This window comes from Lontra canadensis, unplaced genomic scaffold (assembly GCF_010015895.1).
Source record: "Lontra canadensis isolate GAN:19392208 unplaced genomic scaffold, GSC_riverotter_1.0 scaffold2, whole genome shotgun sequence".
Lineage (NCBI taxonomy): Eukaryota > Metazoa > Chordata > Mammalia > Carnivora > Mustelidae > Lontra > Lontra canadensis.
The window spans coordinates 20,111,267-20,130,089 of NW_022630996.1; the positions used below are offsets into that span (position 1 = coordinate 20,111,267).

At 37.9% G+C, this 18,823-nt stretch overlaps 1 protein-coding gene across 2 annotated transcripts in view; it reads left to right on the top strand.

The window, feature by feature from the left end:
• Positions 1 to 2,163: 2,163 nt before the first annotated feature.
• The window catches only part of WASL (WASP like actin nucleation promoting factor), a 65,241-nt gene continuing 48,581 nt past the window's right edge, over positions 2,164 to 18,823 (top strand). For both annotated transcript variants that reach the window (XM_032870150.1, XM_032870160.1), the window contains exon 1: positions 2,164 to 2,662. In XM_032870150.1, the coding sequence (XP_032726041.1) occupies positions 2,546 to 2,662 (117 nt within the window). In that variant the 5' untranslated portion in view covers positions 2,164 to 2,545. The remainder of the gene's footprint in view (positions 2,663 to 18,823) is intronic.

Consider the following 18,823-nt stretch of genomic DNA (forward strand, 5'->3'; position numbering starts at 1 on the left):
TTAGATAGCACAAAGGTAAAAATACACATTTCAACTCAACTTTTGATCCTTAGCTAAGGGAAGGGAAGCTGACCACAGGCAAAGGGAAGACAAGAAGACCATAGGCAAGGATGGTCAATGATGAACAAATAATATTTGAGTAACCACTATGTGTCAGATATTTTATATATATTTTCTTGGTAAATTTTACAGCTTTGAAGTAGGTTTAATTATCTCTATACTATACCTTTATTAAATAAAAATTATTTTCATTTTACAGATCAAGATTCAGGCAAATTGTCCAAGGTCCATAAGGTTGTGTAAATACACGGCAGAACAGGAACTCCACGTAGGCCTATCTTAAGTGTGTATTTGTTACTACCCTGGTTCACAGGTTTGACACTATTAGGACTCTGATTTCTATTATTTCTCAAAAATTTGTACTGCTTTCTGCTGTCACTGTGGTTTTAATTTAAAGGAACCGCACTTTTAAGAGACAAACTGATGTAATGTCTGTTAGCTTCGTAATTCAGAGGCAACTGCAGGTTTACATTTCTGCCTTTCTAAACCTAATTATTTTATAAAAAGTCAGCTTGCTTTTCTTGAATCACTTTTCCCCCTAACACTACTAATCAAGTTTAATTTTGAGATGTCCGTATTTTGTAAGAGGACTCCCAGGACTACATGATCTCATTTTCCTTTCTAGATATCTTAGCTAGTTTCATACGGGCAGCTTTAATTTTGAATTTTTATAATATTTTCAAAGTTCATTTATCATGGCTTATCAGTTTCTTTAGTACATAGGAGACTTGCATTGGAAGCTAAAGGGATGTTAAAATCAAATAGTTTTACCAAATTTTATCTGGTGTAATATGGGGGTCAGGTTTAATATATGGCAACTCCTTTGTTTATTGAAATTGAATAATTACCAAACACAATGGTAAAGATTATACAATAAATGATGTTTAAAGTGGAGATGTCAGGGGCGCCTGGGTGGCTCAGATGGTTCAATGCCCTCAGTTCAGGTCATGATCCTGGGGTCTTGGTATTGAGCCCGGCATCCCGCTCCTGGCACAGTGGGGAGCCAGCTTCTCCCTCTCCCTCTCCCCCTGATCATTTTCTTTCTCTCCCCGGTATCTCTTTCTCAAATGAATAAATAAAATCGTAAAAAAAAAAAAAAAAAAAAAAAGTGGATAAGTCAGATACTTATTGCTGCAGGGGTATTCTTTACGTTTCTTTCGGTAAGTGCAAAACCTCGTTTAGTAATATTTGTTTAGTATTTAATTTACTGAACAAAGAACGTTATCCTAAGTAACTATCAATATTCTGAGGCATACAAATTTAACAAAAATTCTTGAGATTTTCTTCTAAGGATTAAATCAGACTACCTATTTTCCTGTGTGACATCCCCAAATGGGCGCATTCCTTTTGGATAAAAAGACAAGAGTGTTTGGGGTTTGAGAGAAAGAAAAAGATGGGAAGGGGGGTAAAAGCATGTTTTCTAATTCACAAGACAGGGAAAAATGTGTTCAGGGCACGTCAGAGAAGAGAAATTGAATTTAAATGGTCCAAATACATTTATCCCACGCAACACTCCAGGCAAGCGGTAGAAATTTTTTTTAATTTTTTTATTATTTTTTTTTAAGCGCGTTTGGTTTTTGTTAACATCCATCAGCAAGATCTCTCTTTCACAATACTGGGAGAGGCCTGTTTGTTCCTCCACTCCCACTGTTGAAGTTTGGACAAAGTTTGAGAAACCCCAGGCACCTGCGGCTCTGACCGAAACCGACGAGGAGCACAGGGAGCGCGTCCCCTCTTTCCAGTCTTCCGTCTCCAGATTCCAGATCTTTTTGACCCGCGATGTTAACGTCCGGCTGCCGCGCCCCCAAAATAAGAGCTATTCTGGGGAGGGGGGACCTGGGTCTTCACCGACGTTTAGCCAAGGTGTGCCTTCCGCGGCCCAGGGGCGGGCGGCCCCTCTTCCCTGCAGGCGGCTTGCCGCCGGGCCCTAGCACCACAGAAGCGAGGCCAGAGGCCGGGACCGGTACGCGTGATCACAGCTCCGCGTCCCACCTCGCAGCCCGCGCCCCGCCGGAAGGGGGCGGGGCCTCGGGCCGGCGCGGCGAGGCCGGCCGCGGCGTGGGGTGGGGGGGGCTCCTCAGGGGCCCGGCCCGCAGCCGCGCGTTTCCGGCGCGCTCCCCCGCGTCCTGCGTCCTGTGGTCTCGTCCGCCCCCGCTGCCATGTTGGATTGTGCGGCCGCCACCGCTGCCGCTGCTGCCGCCGAAGGAGGTTTGGAGGAGGAGTTGGGAGTTTAGCGCAGTCGCCAGAGAACGAAGACAACGGCCATCCGGCCGGAGCTTAGCCGGTCGGGAGCCGGGAGCTTCCCTTTCTCTGCGCAGCCCGTCGTTGGCTCCTCCTTCCCGTGGCCTCCTCCTCCCCGCGCCCGAGGAGCTGCGAGATGCTGCGCCTCTGATTCCCCTCCTCCTACCCCTGTCACCGAGAGGGGAAAGAGCGTTCGCCTACTCGCCGGAGACGGCCCTGGACTCGCAACCCCGCCAGCGAAACCATGAGCTCCGGCCAGCAGCAGCCGCCGCCACCGCGGAGGGTCACCAATGTGGGGTCCTTGCTGCTCACCCCGCAGGAGAATGAGTCTCTCTTCACCTTCCTCGGCAAGAAATGTGTGGTCAGTGGCCGAGACCCGCGTCGCCATCCCCTCCCCGACGTTACCTCACGGGCCCGGGAAGTGGGAGTGGGGAAGAAGGCGGGAGCGGCGCGGGGAGGGTCCGGCTGCCGGCCAGGCCTCCAGCCAGCCGGCTCCCTGGGTACGGGCACTGCGGGCCGGGGCCGCCGGACACCTCCTCCCGAAGCTGCCCGTGAGCAGGAAAGTGTCACCTCCGCAGGCCTGTCCTGGAACCCTGCCTGGCCGGGCCCGGGTCTGCGCCCTTGCTGCTGGTTCAAACTTTGCTCTCAGGCCACAAGGGGATTTTATTCTTGCACGAGCTGCTCGGTCTTAAAAACCGGGCCTCTGTACTGGCCCTCACTTCACCTCCTACTGCTTGATTTGGGGGTACCTTCTTTCACAATGGCTGAGGTTCAGGAGTGGGTAGGTCAAGGAATGAAGCCCAGATATGAATGAAGAGGACCAGATTTGGGGTATTTGATCCCCCTTTAGGATCCCAGGAGGGAATGAAGTCGAGTGCATCGGTTCAGAATGAGGGCAGGAAATGCTACTGATCCCCATTTGCAGAAAACCAGCGTTTATTTCTCCAGCAATCTCGCCCAGGCCTGGTTTCTGCTCTCCTCCCCACTGATTTTTTTTTTTTCCCCATTGGTGGGAGGAGGTGCTGCTCTCCCCACAACCATGCGCAGGGGAACCGCAATCTCTAGTAGTTCTTGGCCTTTGGGGGCCTGAGAGTGATTCTTAGGTTGGTGCTGTGCGGCCTGTTCCAACCCCAGATGGCCGGTTGGGAGCAAGCAGTTCTGCTGTGGGAAGGGGAATGTGTGTTGTTGACGGAAGCATTCATTACATTGGCTGCTGGCACTTCTGGGGGTGGGGAGGTTCTGCTCTGTGGTGTAGGCCTTGTCAGGCTGCATCTTACTGCGGTGGCTGGGTTGAACTGTGGTTGAGTTTGTTCAAACGCTGTTTGGGTCCCTTTCTCCCCTCTTTTGCGTGTTAGCACCTGCACTGTCTGTGCCACGGCGACCCAGGAAACCCCTACTGAAATGTCCACAGAGCAGTACCATTTTACAACTTTTCTTAGTAGTGTTAAATATGTCAAGTTAGGCTACGTCTGCTTGTTTAAGAAGTTAAGATTAGACAATTTCTGGAAAGTTACCTATGGGTTAATTGTTAACTTTACAGGAGTCAACCTTTTGTATCCTCTTGGAGATTGAATCATTACATTTAATTCAGATGTGTTTTATATTTTGCTGATTAGAAGAATGAAATAAGAAGACTGGTTTAAAATCAATATTTTGGGAAACGACTTTAAGGATAATCAAGTCCCCCCCCACACACACACACTGCTTTTAAACAAATGAGAAAACTGAGCCAGTGAACCCAAAGTCACACAGCAGTTTCGTAATGTAACCAGAACTAGAAAACCAGGACTCCTGATGCCTAGTTTGTTGTACTTTCCACTACATCATGTTGTTTTAGAAGGGTTTTTCTCTTACTTGTTATTGATCTATTTCAAAAAGTCATGCAGAAGCAATAATCACTTCTTTTTTTTCCATCAGAACTTGATACAATTGGAGTGTGAGATTCTTAAAGCAGCACTAACTTTTGTATATTTTCAGTTTAGGAAAATCTCTGGCTCTTTAAATGTTACATTATCTGCAAATGAAAAAAATTTAAAATTTCCATGGTTTATTTTCATTTGCTATGTAATCTGTGTCAGAAAGGAAGTAGTTGTATTACGTTCTACATACCAGACACATTAACTTTAGGGAGGAAGGACATTACATTTAAACACGAGTACACTGACTAATTGCTCTCTGCTTACCTGTAATGTTTACTGGTTTCAAAAAAAAGATGTGAAAGAATACCGTCATTGAGATAGTCTTGCTTTCTGGTTAGCATAAGTGGATTGCAGAATGAGCCATCAGTATTCAGTGCTCAATATCTTTATGTCATCTATTATTCATCACCTTTACCTTTTGAATTTGTCATTTAAAACCACACTCTAGTGGTATGAAATTATTGTGAAGATTAACTTTTAATATTTGAAGTCTCCAGTTACTTGAGTAAAGTAAGACTATTTTAATTTTTTGAACGATCTTTTTTTTCTTCTTTGCTGACTATGCAGTTTTTTTTTTTAGCTTAAAATAATAGTGAAATAGGTTATCTCATTAAAAAAAAATCAACAGTAAACGTTTACAAGTCAGACCAGATTTGTTAAGGAAGATGTGTATTCAGAGCCATATCTAAGAGTTCAAGGAATGAAACATACGTAGTTATAGTCTCAGTTCTGGCGGAGCTGCATTCCTTCTTTGACTCAACAAATATATATTGAGTAACTAAATGTTGAGGTCAAAATCCGGGTAGATGCCTGCCCTCAAGGAGCTTTACTGTCTCAAAAGGGAAACAAGTAAGTAAACTGATGAGTAAGTCAGTACTTCAGAATGATATGTAAGATGCTGCATGTCACAATGCAGAATGTCTTGGCTTGTAGTCAGCACACCAGAGTTCAGACTCATTTGGTCACTTAGGACAAGTTTTGTTCTTGTTTTTTTCTTTTCTTAACTTCCTGTGGTAGAATTGATTTTCTCATTTCTAAAATAGGGATACTGTCTGATGGGATGATTTTGCGGATTAGGACCATATGTAAATATATGGATAGTTGGTGGGGGTTTTTTTTTTTTTTTGGCAAAAGTTTAGGAGTTTAAAAGAGGGTGAATTAAAGTTTTTTAGGATGGGTGATACCTGACTATTTAAGATTAGTATATGCTCCCAAGTTGATGAGAGAGAAATGAAACATCTTTGAAAGTTGGAGGCCTACTAGTAGTAGTTTGTTACGGAGCAAGGAGGATTTCTGCTTGGTTCTCAAATTTAGGTGTGCATTAGAAAACATTGTGGAGATTACAAATATTGCTAGCTGGAATTCCTAGATAATATTCAGTGAGTCTGAGGTAGAACTTGGGCATTTCTATTTTTAGCAGCCTTAACAGGAGACTTTAACATATATGAAATTTACTGTTTTCTGATAGGGTAATCCTGAAACACATTTGAAATGTTTGTTTCCCTTTACTCTTGGGTGTATATTTTGTGAGTTAAGTTTAAATTTAAAAAAAGATTTTTTTTTGTTTTGTTTTGTCTTGTTTGTTTTAGTATAGACTGTCTCTAATAAGGTATCAGTGTATATTTCATAGATGTAAGAGATACAGTTGATGAAGTTTTGCACTGGTTAGTACACCAGTATCAGATCAGGTATGACTATTAGAAAGTTGGGGGGAAAGTTGAAGGTGCTATAGAAGGTGGATTGATGGTTGTAAGAGTGGAGACAAAGGAGATCAGGTAAGTATTTAACAATAGTGTACATGAGATTTGAGGGCCTAAATAAAGGCACTGCTGGTGGGAATTCCAGGACAATTAAAAAATCTTTTAGTAGGATTTCATTCCACTTAGATTTAGTTGGTGAGGGAAGAGAATTAGGTTAGAGTCAGGTATAATCACCAGCAGAAAAAGTATGCAGAAACATGCATACTTTTGGAAATATGCCTTGTATTTAAGGCATATATAATGTAATATAAGAAATATGCCTTGTATTAGACTCCAGGTTGGTGATTGGTTTAATGGAAGAGGTGAATCTTGAATCTATTTTGCCACCGTTTTAAAAAATAGTTTTTGTGAAAGATGAGGTTTCACTTAAAGTTATATGTAATAAGTCAGTATATGTTAAGTACTTTTACTTAAGTAGTTCTGATGCAATTCATTAGCTGGGGTATTTTCTTAGAACAATTAAGAGTTTAAAAACAAGATTATCAAAAAACCCATCAAGATTATCAGGTCTTGGGGTACCTGGCTGGCTCAGTCCGTTAAGCCTCTGCCTTCTGCTCAGGTCCTGGGATGGACTCTACCTCAGGCTCCCTGCTTAGCAGGGGACCTCCTGCTCCCTCTCCTCCTCATTTGTGCTCTCACACTATCTCTGTGTGAGATATTATTAATAAATAAATAAAATCTGTAAAAAAAAAAAAAAAAAAAAAGGACTGCCAGGTCTTATTTTGTAGTTAGTTCTGTTGTACTGTGATTTAACTTACTTTCTGTAGAGTATATGCCATCTTGCCAAGTGAAGTTTAATATATGTAGTCCTGAAAAAGAAATTCAGGATTGGGAAAAGTAAAACCTTATACTAGCTCTCTACAACCATCTTTGGGTTGAGGTTAGTAATGTTGACTGCTGCTTGTTTCTACCATGCTGACCTGGTTTATTTCAAGATTTAATGGTGCTTAAGGAGCCATTTTTATTAACCATTTTAAATCCTCATTTCTTGATTCCTCAGTACTTGTTTTAACTTGCTTATATTCTTTTGTTAGTTTTTCAGTTTGTTTTCTCACCCTGTATATAATTCTGGGAGATTAGACCTTATGCCTATGTAGTTTTCTATAATTTTTAAAACATCTAGTGTACAGATCACTGAACACTTATTAATTAATTATACTTGCTAACTCTTTTATTCCTTAGGAGCTCATTTAGTATTTCTCATTGCTTAGTCAGGTTGTTAAAGTCTTCAGTTTCTGATACAGGTTGTATTTGTACTTTAATCTCCCTCTATTAGAACAGAATGGTTGGGCGCCTGGGTGGCTCAGTGGGTTAAGCCTCTGCCTTCGGCTCAGGTCATGATCTCAGGGTCCTGGGATTGAGTCCCACATCAGGCTCTCTGCTTGGCAGGGAGCCCGCTTCCTCCTTTCTCTCTCTGCCTGCCTCTCTGCCTACTTGTGGTCTCTCTGTCAAATAAATAAATAAAATCTTAAAAAAAAAAAAAAGAAAACAGAATGGTTTAAGTCAGATGCTGAATACAGGTGGTAATAGCCGCTGTCCCAATAGTTACTTTGTTTCTGTTTTAAATTCTTACAATAGGTTTATAGGAAGAGGTGCCTAGTGGGATCATTGTTTTGATGAAGGCCTGAATTAAGGCAGCACTGGTGGGAAGTTAGGGCTGAGAATGTATTTCGCCTTGAGTATTGCAAGAGAAAGAAGGTTAATATTTATGGGATTTGGAATATACGAGGCAGAGAAGGCAACCTTGTCTAGTATGGAGGGAAAAGATGATTATAAAAGTGTGTGTTATATGGGATAAACTATAAGTATAGGAGGAGATTTAGAAGAATCTAGCAGATTTGGGTTATAAACCCTATTTCTTGTAATTCTTAGCTTATTGTCAAATTTCTTAGCCAATATGAGCCTTAATGTCTAGATTTGTAAAATGGGCTTACTCAAGGATTTCAGAGAATAATGCTATAATGTATGTATAGCACTTGGAGTACCTGCCACTTCTAAAGTGTTCTGGCTGTTTGGAGAAGCATGTGAAAGAAGGTAAAGAAGAGTTTAAAAAAGTTTTTGTTTAGGTGTTAGATTCTACAGTTATAGTGAACTGACTTGGTCATTTTATTTTATTTTATTTTATTTTATTTTTATTATTTATTTATTTTATTACTATTTTTTAATATTTTTATTTCTGTTTTGACAGAGAGACAGCGAGAGAGGGAACACAAGTAGGGGGAACGGAAGAGGGACACACAGGCTTCCTGCTGAGAGCAGGGAGCCCAATATAGGGCTCTATCCCAGGACCCTGGGATCATGACCTGAGCCAAAGGTGGGCAGTTAACCACTGAGCCACCCAGGCATGCTTGGCTTGGTCATTTTAAAGAAACGAATTCAAAGTTGAGGTATAAAAGAGCGGATAGAAGTTATCTGCTTGATCTGTCTGGGAGTTTATAGAACCCAGGATAGAGGTCACTTTCACTAAAGGTTTTGGAAGCAAAACAAGTTCATACATTCTTGTCCACTGTAATATATATTGTTAACTGTAACTGTAACTCTTAGTGGTGTATGAATGAACAGTCTAGTACTTTTAAGGGGTTATGTATTAGTAATTAGAAGACATTTGGTATATTTAACTCTTCATAAATACATGTAAGAGAAATAGATCCTGTTTTTATTTGTTATATCTATCGTATCTCTATCAGCATTCTTAATAGTGGAGGATTAATGACTATAATATCAATATAGGAGAGTGAAATTAATTAGACAACATTAGTTTCACTTTGGAGTTAATGTTTTGTGGAGGAGTTAAACCCTTTTTTAAAGAGACCAAATAATTGTGTTTAGAATAGTATTGAAGAGGGAAATCTAGAAAAGCCACCTTTAGGAAATGGAATCAAATGAAAGATTTGTAGTGACTTAATAGTTCAATTACTATGAGTTTCTGTTAGTTTCCTTAGTTTCTCAGTTTCCTTGGCCCCTTGGTTGCTCTGCCATAGTGATTTTTTTAAACTTATTTTTAACTCAATCTGAAGATTACTGTAGAAATCTGTCTTTGTGAAAGGGGTGCTCATTGAACACCAAATAAATTCAAACAAAAGGGAAATATGAGAGATACCAGGAATATAAAATGCTATTAAAAATGATATGCGATCAAAATTATAAGCTAAACATACAGTAGTCTTTGGACAATGAAATGTTTTTCAAGTTTCATTTTAAAGTTAAATTTTATATTAGATTTGGAGAAGCTAAATCTAGTATTTTTAATTAGTAAGATAGAGGTGAAATTGTTTATTTATCATGTCTTTGTTTCCAGAATAAAAGAGTTTAAGTGATACTGTTCCTCCACTGTGATGAATAATTCTGTTGCCGTAAAATATTAGAGGATCCTTAAATGCCTAAGAAATTTTCATTATAGTGAAGGAGTTTATTGGTTTGTATGTAATTCATAAAGCTAGTTAGAAACCCAGATGATTTCTTCTCTTTTTATTAATGAAATGTCATCCTGATCAAGTACCGAGGACTTACTGAGAACATAACATCCTCTCAGTATCTTAGAATACATGAAAGGAGTAAGGAAGATTTAGTCCTTATGCCTTAGCTGGGGAAGACAAAAATCTTGCACAAAAAGATACATTTTACAAGCCAGCACATACTAAAGATTTAAATAATAAAGAGGAAAGTTAGGTTACCATGGGTTTTGGTACATCATTGTGGGGCTTGAACATGAGGACTTTAAATGTCCTTAAATTGTCAGGAACAAGGAAGCAGCTCAGTTCAAGTTGAGTGAAATACATAAGTTCAGACTATAACATTTGCAAGAGTATTAGGAAATATTAAATAGGCTGGCTTGGCTAGAATGGTGTTTGCTTGAGAACACAACGAATGATAAGTTTGAAGGGTAAATTGAGGCCAGATTTTGAAGGACCTTGACCTTCAGACTTATATGTTGAGATTCAGTTCTTAAGTAGTAAGAGGTCAAAAAGATCTTTGATTCAAAAAGTATCAACCTGGAAGGATCTAGACATGGGGAAAACTAGAAATTACATTCATAGTGGAAATAATTCAGTAATGGCTTAAAGTTTAGTAAACATTCTCATATTCATTATCTCAGCTGACCTGGCCTGGCTAACGAACCTGAACTGTAGCAGCATCTGGAACAAAAGAAGGGTTGTGAGGTAGAGTACATCCATGGTCTTTGTGCACATGGCAGACACCACCTATCACTCATAGCATTTTTTCCTACTATGTCCACATGTGGTCTCTGAATACTTAGCATATCCCTACAGGCAGCCACTACCGATCAGTCCAGGTTCGCAAAGATGAAATCTAGTTGCCGTGCCATGGCTGTGTAATAAAAATATTTTGAAGAAAAAAATGGCGATGTTTATTTAGTTGGCTGTGTGAATTCCAGATGACAGCGGAAACTCCTGATAATAATGGTTAGATAGTAGAGACTGTGGGACTAGAGCTTTTGGATTCCTTTGCAGTGTTGATTATTGAGGCCTTGGAAGTGAATTCAGTCTATGAAGGTGTCAGTGCAGGTCAGGATCACAGAGGGAAGTAGTCTAACCCATATTTGACTTGGCCAGTATTTGAGAAGGGTGGATTTCAGTGAGGAGTTGGAGGGAGAGAAAGATATTCTCTAATTTATCTGAAAAATGGTATTATATATGCTGTTCTGAAACTTAATTTTTTCACTTATATTAATATATCTTTCATATATTTCCATCTTCATTTATATCTATTGTATAGTTTTTATTACTACTTCCTCTGTTTTGTGAGTTTCTTGTAACTTATTCTAACTATTGATAGGTGTATTAGTTTTCTGGGGCTACCATAACAAAGTATCACAAATTAGGTAGCTTAAAAGGCAAATTTATTCTTGCTTACTTTGGAGGCTAGCAGTCAGAAATCAGGGTGTTAGCAGAGTTGGTTCCTTCTGGAGGCACTGAGAGAATTTGTCTCATGCCTCTCTCCTAGCTTCTGGCATTGCTGGCAATCCTTGATGTTCCTTGGCTTAGAGACTCATGACTCTAATCTCTACCTGTGTAATCACATGGTGTTCTCTACCTGTCTGTGTTTTCTCTTATAAGGACACCAGTCATTGGATTAATGTCAGCCCTAATGACCTCATTTTAACAAATGAAGTGCATTTGTTAAAATGCATTTGCACTTTCAAAGTGCAAAGCCGCACTTTGAAAGTAAGGTCCATTTGTAGATACAGGTGTTAGAACTTCAGTATATCTTTTAAGGAGATATATATATAATTCAGTCCTGGACATTAGGTATTTTTTACTTTCCAAGTTTTTGCCTTTAGAAAAAGTGCTATAGGGACACCTGGGTGGCTCAGTTAGTTAAGCGTCTGCCGTCCGCTCAGGTTATGATCCCAGCCAGGGCCCTGGGATCAGTCCCACATCAGGCTCCCTGCTCAGTGGGGAGCCTGCTTCTCCCTCTCTCTCTGCCTGCTACTCCCCTTGCTTGTGCTCTCTCCTTGTCAGATGAATAAATAAAATCTTTAGAAAGTGTATTGGGCGCCGGGGTGGCTCAGTTGGTTAAGCGACTGCCTTTGGCTCAGGTCATGGTTCTGGAGTCCCAGGATCGAGTCCCCATCCGGGCTTCCTGCTCAGCCTCTGAGAAGCCTCTGATTCACCCTTTGACCCTCCCCTTCTTGTTTTCTCTGTCTCTCTCTCTCTCTCATTCTCTCTCTTTCAAATAAATAAATAAAGTAAAATAAATAATTATATATATTTTAATACATACTGCTGGATTGTCTTCCAAAGCAGTTGTTTCTAAACTCCATATATTCTTACCAATATTAGTATTTCAAAATCATTTCCACCTTGACAGTTTTACTGGCCAAAAAAAAAAAAAAAAAAAAATTGTGTTTGATTTGTAGTTTTTAGTGAAGTTAAATATTTTTTCATGTCTGGTTATTGATACTTCTGTGAATTATTCTTGTTTTTAGACCAGTTTTTCTGTTGGGTTTTTTTTTTTTTCCTTAGTTATTTGAAGAACTCTTTAGGGATAGTTACTGTATATTACAGGTTTTTTTTTTTTTTTTGGCAATTTGTCATTTATCTTTTGACAGAAGTATATTTGGTGTTTCTGTTCATTGCACGGGATTTGAAGTTTTGTACAGTTAGATATAATAATTTTTCTATTATTCCAAGCTTTCATTTAATACTGCCCTAGCTTAGAATTTCAAAAATATTTACTCAATTTTCTTACCTTTGTGGTTATATTTTGAACATTTTATCTTCGATCTTTCTGGAAATGACTTTGGAAGATGAGTATAGAAGAAATACAGCTTTATATTTTTACAAATGGCTAGTTGCCCCAATACCATTTATTGAACAATTTTTTCTTTCATCTATTTGAAATGCAACCTTTATTATTTACTAAATTTCCAGATGTACTTACATGTGTTTTGCATTCTCTTTTATTTATTTATTTCTTTGCCTGTTACAGAAATTTTAATGAATGTAACTTTATAATGATGGTAGAGTTTGATTATCATTAAGCCCCTTATTACTCTCCTTTTCAGTATCTTCTGGCTATTTTTATGTGCCTATGCTTTGCATTTTTTTAAGACTTACCTACCATCTCTGTCCCTCACCAGAAAATATTTGCTTTGATTTGGAATAGCATTGAATTTGTAGATGAAGTTAGGAAGAATTGACATATTATGGCTTCCCATTGCAAAGCAAGTCTTTTATTTACTATTTAGTTCTTATTTCATTCTGTAGTTTTATGATTTTCTTATCATATGTATTAGCCATTTAAAGTTGTTTTAGAGTGTAAAAGTAATGTCCACTTATACTCATTGTTTAAAACATACACATACACAATGCACTATACAGCATCAAAAGTTAAAATACTCTTTTACCCCTCTAAGCCTCCAGTACAGTTAGGCTTCATATAACACTCTCCTTAATGGTTTAATGTGACTGTTGCCCTTTTTTTTTCACTTTTGTGTGCATTCAGTGCTATAAATTTCTCTCTAAGTGCTGTTTTGCTTCATGCCACAAATTTTGGTAAGTTATATTTTCATTTTCATTTAACTCCACATTATTTTTTAAATTTCTCAAGACCTGGGGCACCTGGGTGCCTCAGTTGTTTAAGCATCTGCCTTTGGTTCAGGTCGTGGTCCCAAGGTTGGGATTGAGCCCTGTGTAGGGCTCCCTGCTCAGTGGGGAGTCTGCTTCTCCCTCTCCCTCTGCCCCTTCCCACCATTTGTGTGCACGCTTGCTCTCTCTCCCCACTCTCTCACTTTCAAACAAATAAATAATTTTTAAAAATTAATTGCTCAAAGCCTTTTAAAATCCTGTGTTATATAGCAATATGTTTAACTCCAAATATTTTGAAAATTTCTTTTATTGATTTCTACATTGTTGTCTGCTTTGCATGATTTGTTATTTTATTTTTTAATTTTTATTTTTTAAAAGATTTTATTTACTGTTGAAAGAGGCAGATCCTGATTGGAATGGGGGGAACAGGGAGGAAGAACTCAGTGGGGGGAGCTCAGCAGGGACCCATACATGGGGCTCAGCCCCAGAACCTGGGGATCATGGCCTGAGCCAAAGGCAGATGCTTAACTGACTGAGCCACCCAGGTACTCCTCTCTTCTTTTAAATTTAAGTTGTGTTTTATGGCCCAGAATCGCCTCTCGTTTGGTGATTATTACATGTGGACCTGAGAGGAATGTATATTTTGCTGTTGAATGAACTATTCTATAAATGTGAACTAGATCCAGCTTACCAACGAATAATAGTGTTGAGTCCTCACTGATTTTCTGCCTATTAGATCTGTCAGTTATTGATTGAATACTGTTGGAGTCTCCAACTTAAATAGTGGATTCATCTCTTTTTTCTTGCAGTTCTGTCAGCTTTTGCCTCTTGTATTTTAATGCTCTGTTGTTAAATGCAGACATATTAAATATTGTTATATCTTCCTGAGAATTGGTCTCCTTATCATTATGTAATGTCCCTCTTTATTCCCAATAATCTTCCTTGCTCTAAAGCATGCTCCCCCCACCGCCCCCAATTTGTCGGAGAAAGAGAAGGAGTACAAGCAGGGGAGCACCAGGCAGAGGGAGAGGAAGAAGCAGGCTTCCTGCTGAGCAAGGAGCCCGATGTAGGACTCAATCCTCATGACCTGAGTGGGAGGCATATGCTTAACTGACTGAGCCACCCAAGTGTCCCACTCTAAAGCATGCTTTGCCCAAAATTAATATAGCTACTCCAGCTTTCTTTCATGTAGTGTTGACATAGTATATTTTTCTTTTTGCTTTTAATTATCTGTCTTTATAATTAATTTTTTTTTTGTAAACGACATACACTTGGCTCTCCTTTTTAATACATTCTGACAGTCACTCCCTTTTAATTAGTATATTTAGACCACTTACATTTAAAGTGATTATTGATATAATTGGATTAAGGTCTACCATATTGTTATTTTCTATTTTTTGCCCTGTTCTTTGTTTCTTTTTTTCCTCTTCTGCTTTTTTTCTGCTTTGCCTTTTTTAAAGATATTTATTTATTTATTTTAGAGAGAGAGGGAGCATGTGCACATGTGAGTTGGGGGAGGGATATAGGGAGAGAGAATCTGAAGCAGACTCTGTGCTCAGCTCAGAGCCCAGTGTGGGGCTTGATGATAGGAGTGCCAGATTGTGCCCTGAGCTGAAACCAGGAGTTGGGGGCTTAACTGACTGAACTACCCAGGTGCCCCAAGCGTTGTTTGGTTTTAATTGAGCATTTTATATGATTCCGTTTTCTTTCCTCTCAACATATCAATTGTATTTCTTAAAAAAAATTTTTTTAGTGGCTCCCCTACATCCTGCAGTATACAGTTATAGTCAGTCTAAGTCCAGTATCAAATAATCATGGCTAGTGTAAGTACCTTATGACAGAGTACTCCCAATTCTTCCATGTCATCCCTTATAACATTGCTTTCATTCATTTCACTGATCTATAAACCATAATCACTAAATACATTGTTGCTGTTATGTGTTAGAGTAATTAAAAATAAGAAAAATAAAAGATTTTATTTAATGTTCATTTATTCTTTCTCTAACCCTTTCTTCTTACAAGTATATTCACATTTCTGACATTTCATTTACTTCCCTCTAAAGAATTTTTAGTACTTATTGTAGGTAAGCTTCTTGTCTAGTGGGAACAAATTCAATTTCTGTTTGTCTTAAAAAGTACTTAACCACTTTGAGGCTAATTTTGCTGAATACAGAATTGTAGATTGGTGAGTTTTTTCTTTTAGCACTTTAAATATTTTACACCACTCTCTTGTTTGTATGGCTTCTGAGACATTTGATACAGTTCTTACTTCTGATAGGAGGAGAAAATTCCTCTGGTAGGAATTCTTAGGTTTACTTAAGTACTGAATGAATCCTTAAATTTTCAAGCCTGTTTTGATGCATCTAATGATTATGATCTTTTTCTTATTTTTTAGGAGAACTCAGAGAAGTTTCTGAAGCAGAAGTTATTTTAATTCTTTATTCAATTAAACATACTGTGCATAATTTTGATATCACATTAAAAGACCTTGAAATAATGTTCATAGTATATAGCTAAGCAGTTAATATGTATTGAATTTAACCATCAGGAATTTACTATTTAGGACATGTAGAAATCAGGGAACTGGTTTTATGCATACAGCCACTTCTATACTGAAAGACTGTTAGTGCTACATTTTTAAATTTTTGGTTTTGTACCTTTCTTTCATGTGCTCAGACCAACCTGTTCATTTCTAAAAACAGAATTTTCCCACAAAATGCTAGGAAACAGTATGAATAACTCAAAAAATTATGTAATATTCAGGTGTGAGGCTTTGGGAAAAGGTCTCTGATAGCAGTCAAGTGACTGATTATTTAAAAAATGACTTCTCCTTTTCATTAAAAATATAGTGTTTATTATAGAGATTAAGACCTTCACTGTCTGATAATGTACCTGGTAGCCACTAACCACATGTGACTGTTGAGCACTTGAAGTATTATTAGTTCAAATTTATATGTACAGTAACTGTGATATACACACTGGATTTCTAAGACTTAGTACAAAAAAGAATGCAAAATATTTCACTAAGATTTTAATATTGAAATGCCTGGCTAGCTCAGTCAGAAGAGTATGTGATTTTTTATTTCGGGGTCATGAGTTCGAGCCCCATGTTGGGTATAGAGATTGCTTAAATAAATAAACTTTTTTTTTTTTTTTAAGATTTTATTTATTCATTTGACAGAGAGCACAAGCACGGGGAGTGGCAGGCAGAGGTAGAGAGAAAAGCAGATTCCCTGCTGAGCAGAGAGCTTGATGTGGGGCTTGATCCCAGGACTCTGAGATCATGACCTGAGCTGAAGGCAGACACTTAATCCACTGAGCCACCCAGGCATCCCTTAAATAAATAAACTTAAAAAAAAAAAAGATTTTAATATTGATTACATGCTGAAATGACAGTTTAAGAAATATTTTCAGTTAAATTTATTAAAATTAATTTCATTTACATACTGGCTACTAGAAAATTTGAAATTGCTTATGTGATTCACTTACTGTGTCTGCTGGGGAGTGCATACTTCAGCAGTTCATTAGGTAGTAATCATAAAAATGGAAAATCATCTATAAACCCCATCACCCAGAAATAACTCTTGTTAATATTTTTGTGTATATCCTTCTAGGTTTTGTTTTTCATGAATTACTGAATGATAAATAAAAAGGTGTACTTACTCTCAGCAAACACCCCCAGACAAATATAGATACTAATTTTTTATTAACATTGTTTCATGTCAGTAAATACACTGTTTTCAGTGGAGGGACACGTTAAAGAAGATTGACCAGCTTCCTAAAATAGATAGTTAATTTTCTCTTTTCTTTTTTCTTTTTATTTCTGCTAGTATTCTTCCTAATATTTGTGTGTATACATGTATTCCATCTGTCTTGATCTGTTGTTTTACTGTGATAATTTCAAAGAAATAGAGTTGCTTAAAGGGATAAGCATACTTAAAATTTGTCTTTATATTGCCAAATTATGCTGTCCTTGTGCCTTTTATTACGATAATCTAGTGTATTCTTTGTAGTTCTTCAAAGTGCCCAGTTGCTATGTAAGGGTACCTATGGGACCATTAATACTAAGTAACATTAAGCAAATATAAATAGCAATAGTTTTTTTAAGTTTAATTCCATAAAAATGTTCTGATTTCTTAAATTTTCCTGAGTCCTGGATATGATTTTTCTTAAGTATTAGAGATTTTTCAATTTTAAAGTAAAAGTGAATGAATCGACAGTAAAGTATGGAAAGAGTCCAAATATCTTTCAGCTGATAAATGGATAAAGAAGAAATGGTATATAGATATACAATGGAATGTTACTCAGCTATCAAAAAAGAATGAAATCATGCCATTTGCAATGACACGGATGAAACTAGAGTATATTATGCTAAGCGAAGTAAGTCAGAGAAAGACAGATATCCTATGATTTCACTTATGTTGAATTTCAGAAACAAAGTAGATGAACATAGGGGAAGGAAAGGAAAAATAAAATAAGATAAAAGTAGGGAGGGACCAAACCATAAGAGACTCTGAACTATAGAGAACAAACTGAGGGTCAAGTGTAGGAGGTTGGGGAGATGGGGTAAATGGGTGATGGGCATTAAGGTGGGAACTTGTCAGGAGCACTGGTGTTATATGATGGATCACTAGATTCTATTCCTGAAACTAATACTATACTATATATTAATCAATTTGAATTTAATTAAAAATCTTGGGGAAAGATCAAATAAAAATAAAATGAAAGTGAATGAATGAGAAAATAAGTATAACAAAGTTTTATGTATCTCCCTTATAAAGTAGGATTTTATGGGTTTTTCTTGAATAAAGCAAGTAAGAAAGTTGTGTTAATATTTATTGTTACAACTTTCCCTTTATTTTGTCTAGTCACCTTGCAAACAACTTTGTGTCAAACATAGAAGTAATTTGGTAGTTTGTTTTTAAAACTCATCACGGTAAGGTATTTTTCACTTTTAAAACAATTGAGGTATAATTTACGTAACAATAAAACACAGATTTATATACCTAATTTTTATATACCTAAATACTAAAATTGATGAATTTTGACATGTGATACACTTGTGTAACCAACACCCCCCCTAAAAAACAAAGATTAAGAATATCTCTTAAGGGGCGCCTGGGTGGCTCAGTGGGTTAAAGCCTCTGCCTTCGGCTCAGGTCATGATCTCAGGGTCCTGGGAACGAGCCCCACATCCCTGCATGGGTCTCTGCTGGGCAGGGAGCCTGCTTCCCTCTCTCTCTCTGCCTGCCTCTCTGCCTACTTGTGATCTCTGTCTGTCTGATCTCTAAAGAATAAAATCTTTAAAAAAAATAAAAGAGTTTTCTGTGTCTCTGTCCAACCAATTACTTTCTAATTCTTACCTCTCCTTCACCCCCTATCCCTAGCAATCACTTTTTGATTTCTGTCACAATGGCTTAGGTTTTGTCTGTTTGACTTCTTTCACTCAGCATGTTTTTGAGATTCATTTGTGTTATTGCATAGGTATTTGTTTTTATTGGTCGGTGGTTTACCATTGAAGAATATATCATAGTTTACTTATGCATTCTCCTATAGATGGATATTTAAATTATTTCCCATTTGGGACAGTTATAAATAAGGTTTCTGTGAATGTTCTTGTACAAGTTTTTTATGTGACGCATGTTTTTATTTCTTTGTGGTAAATATCTAGGAGAAGAATCACATTGTTGTAGGAAGATGTATATTTATCTTTTTTTTTTTTTTTAAGATTTTTATTTATTTGACAGAGAGAGATCACAAGTAGGCAGAGAGGCAAGCAGAGAGAGAGAGA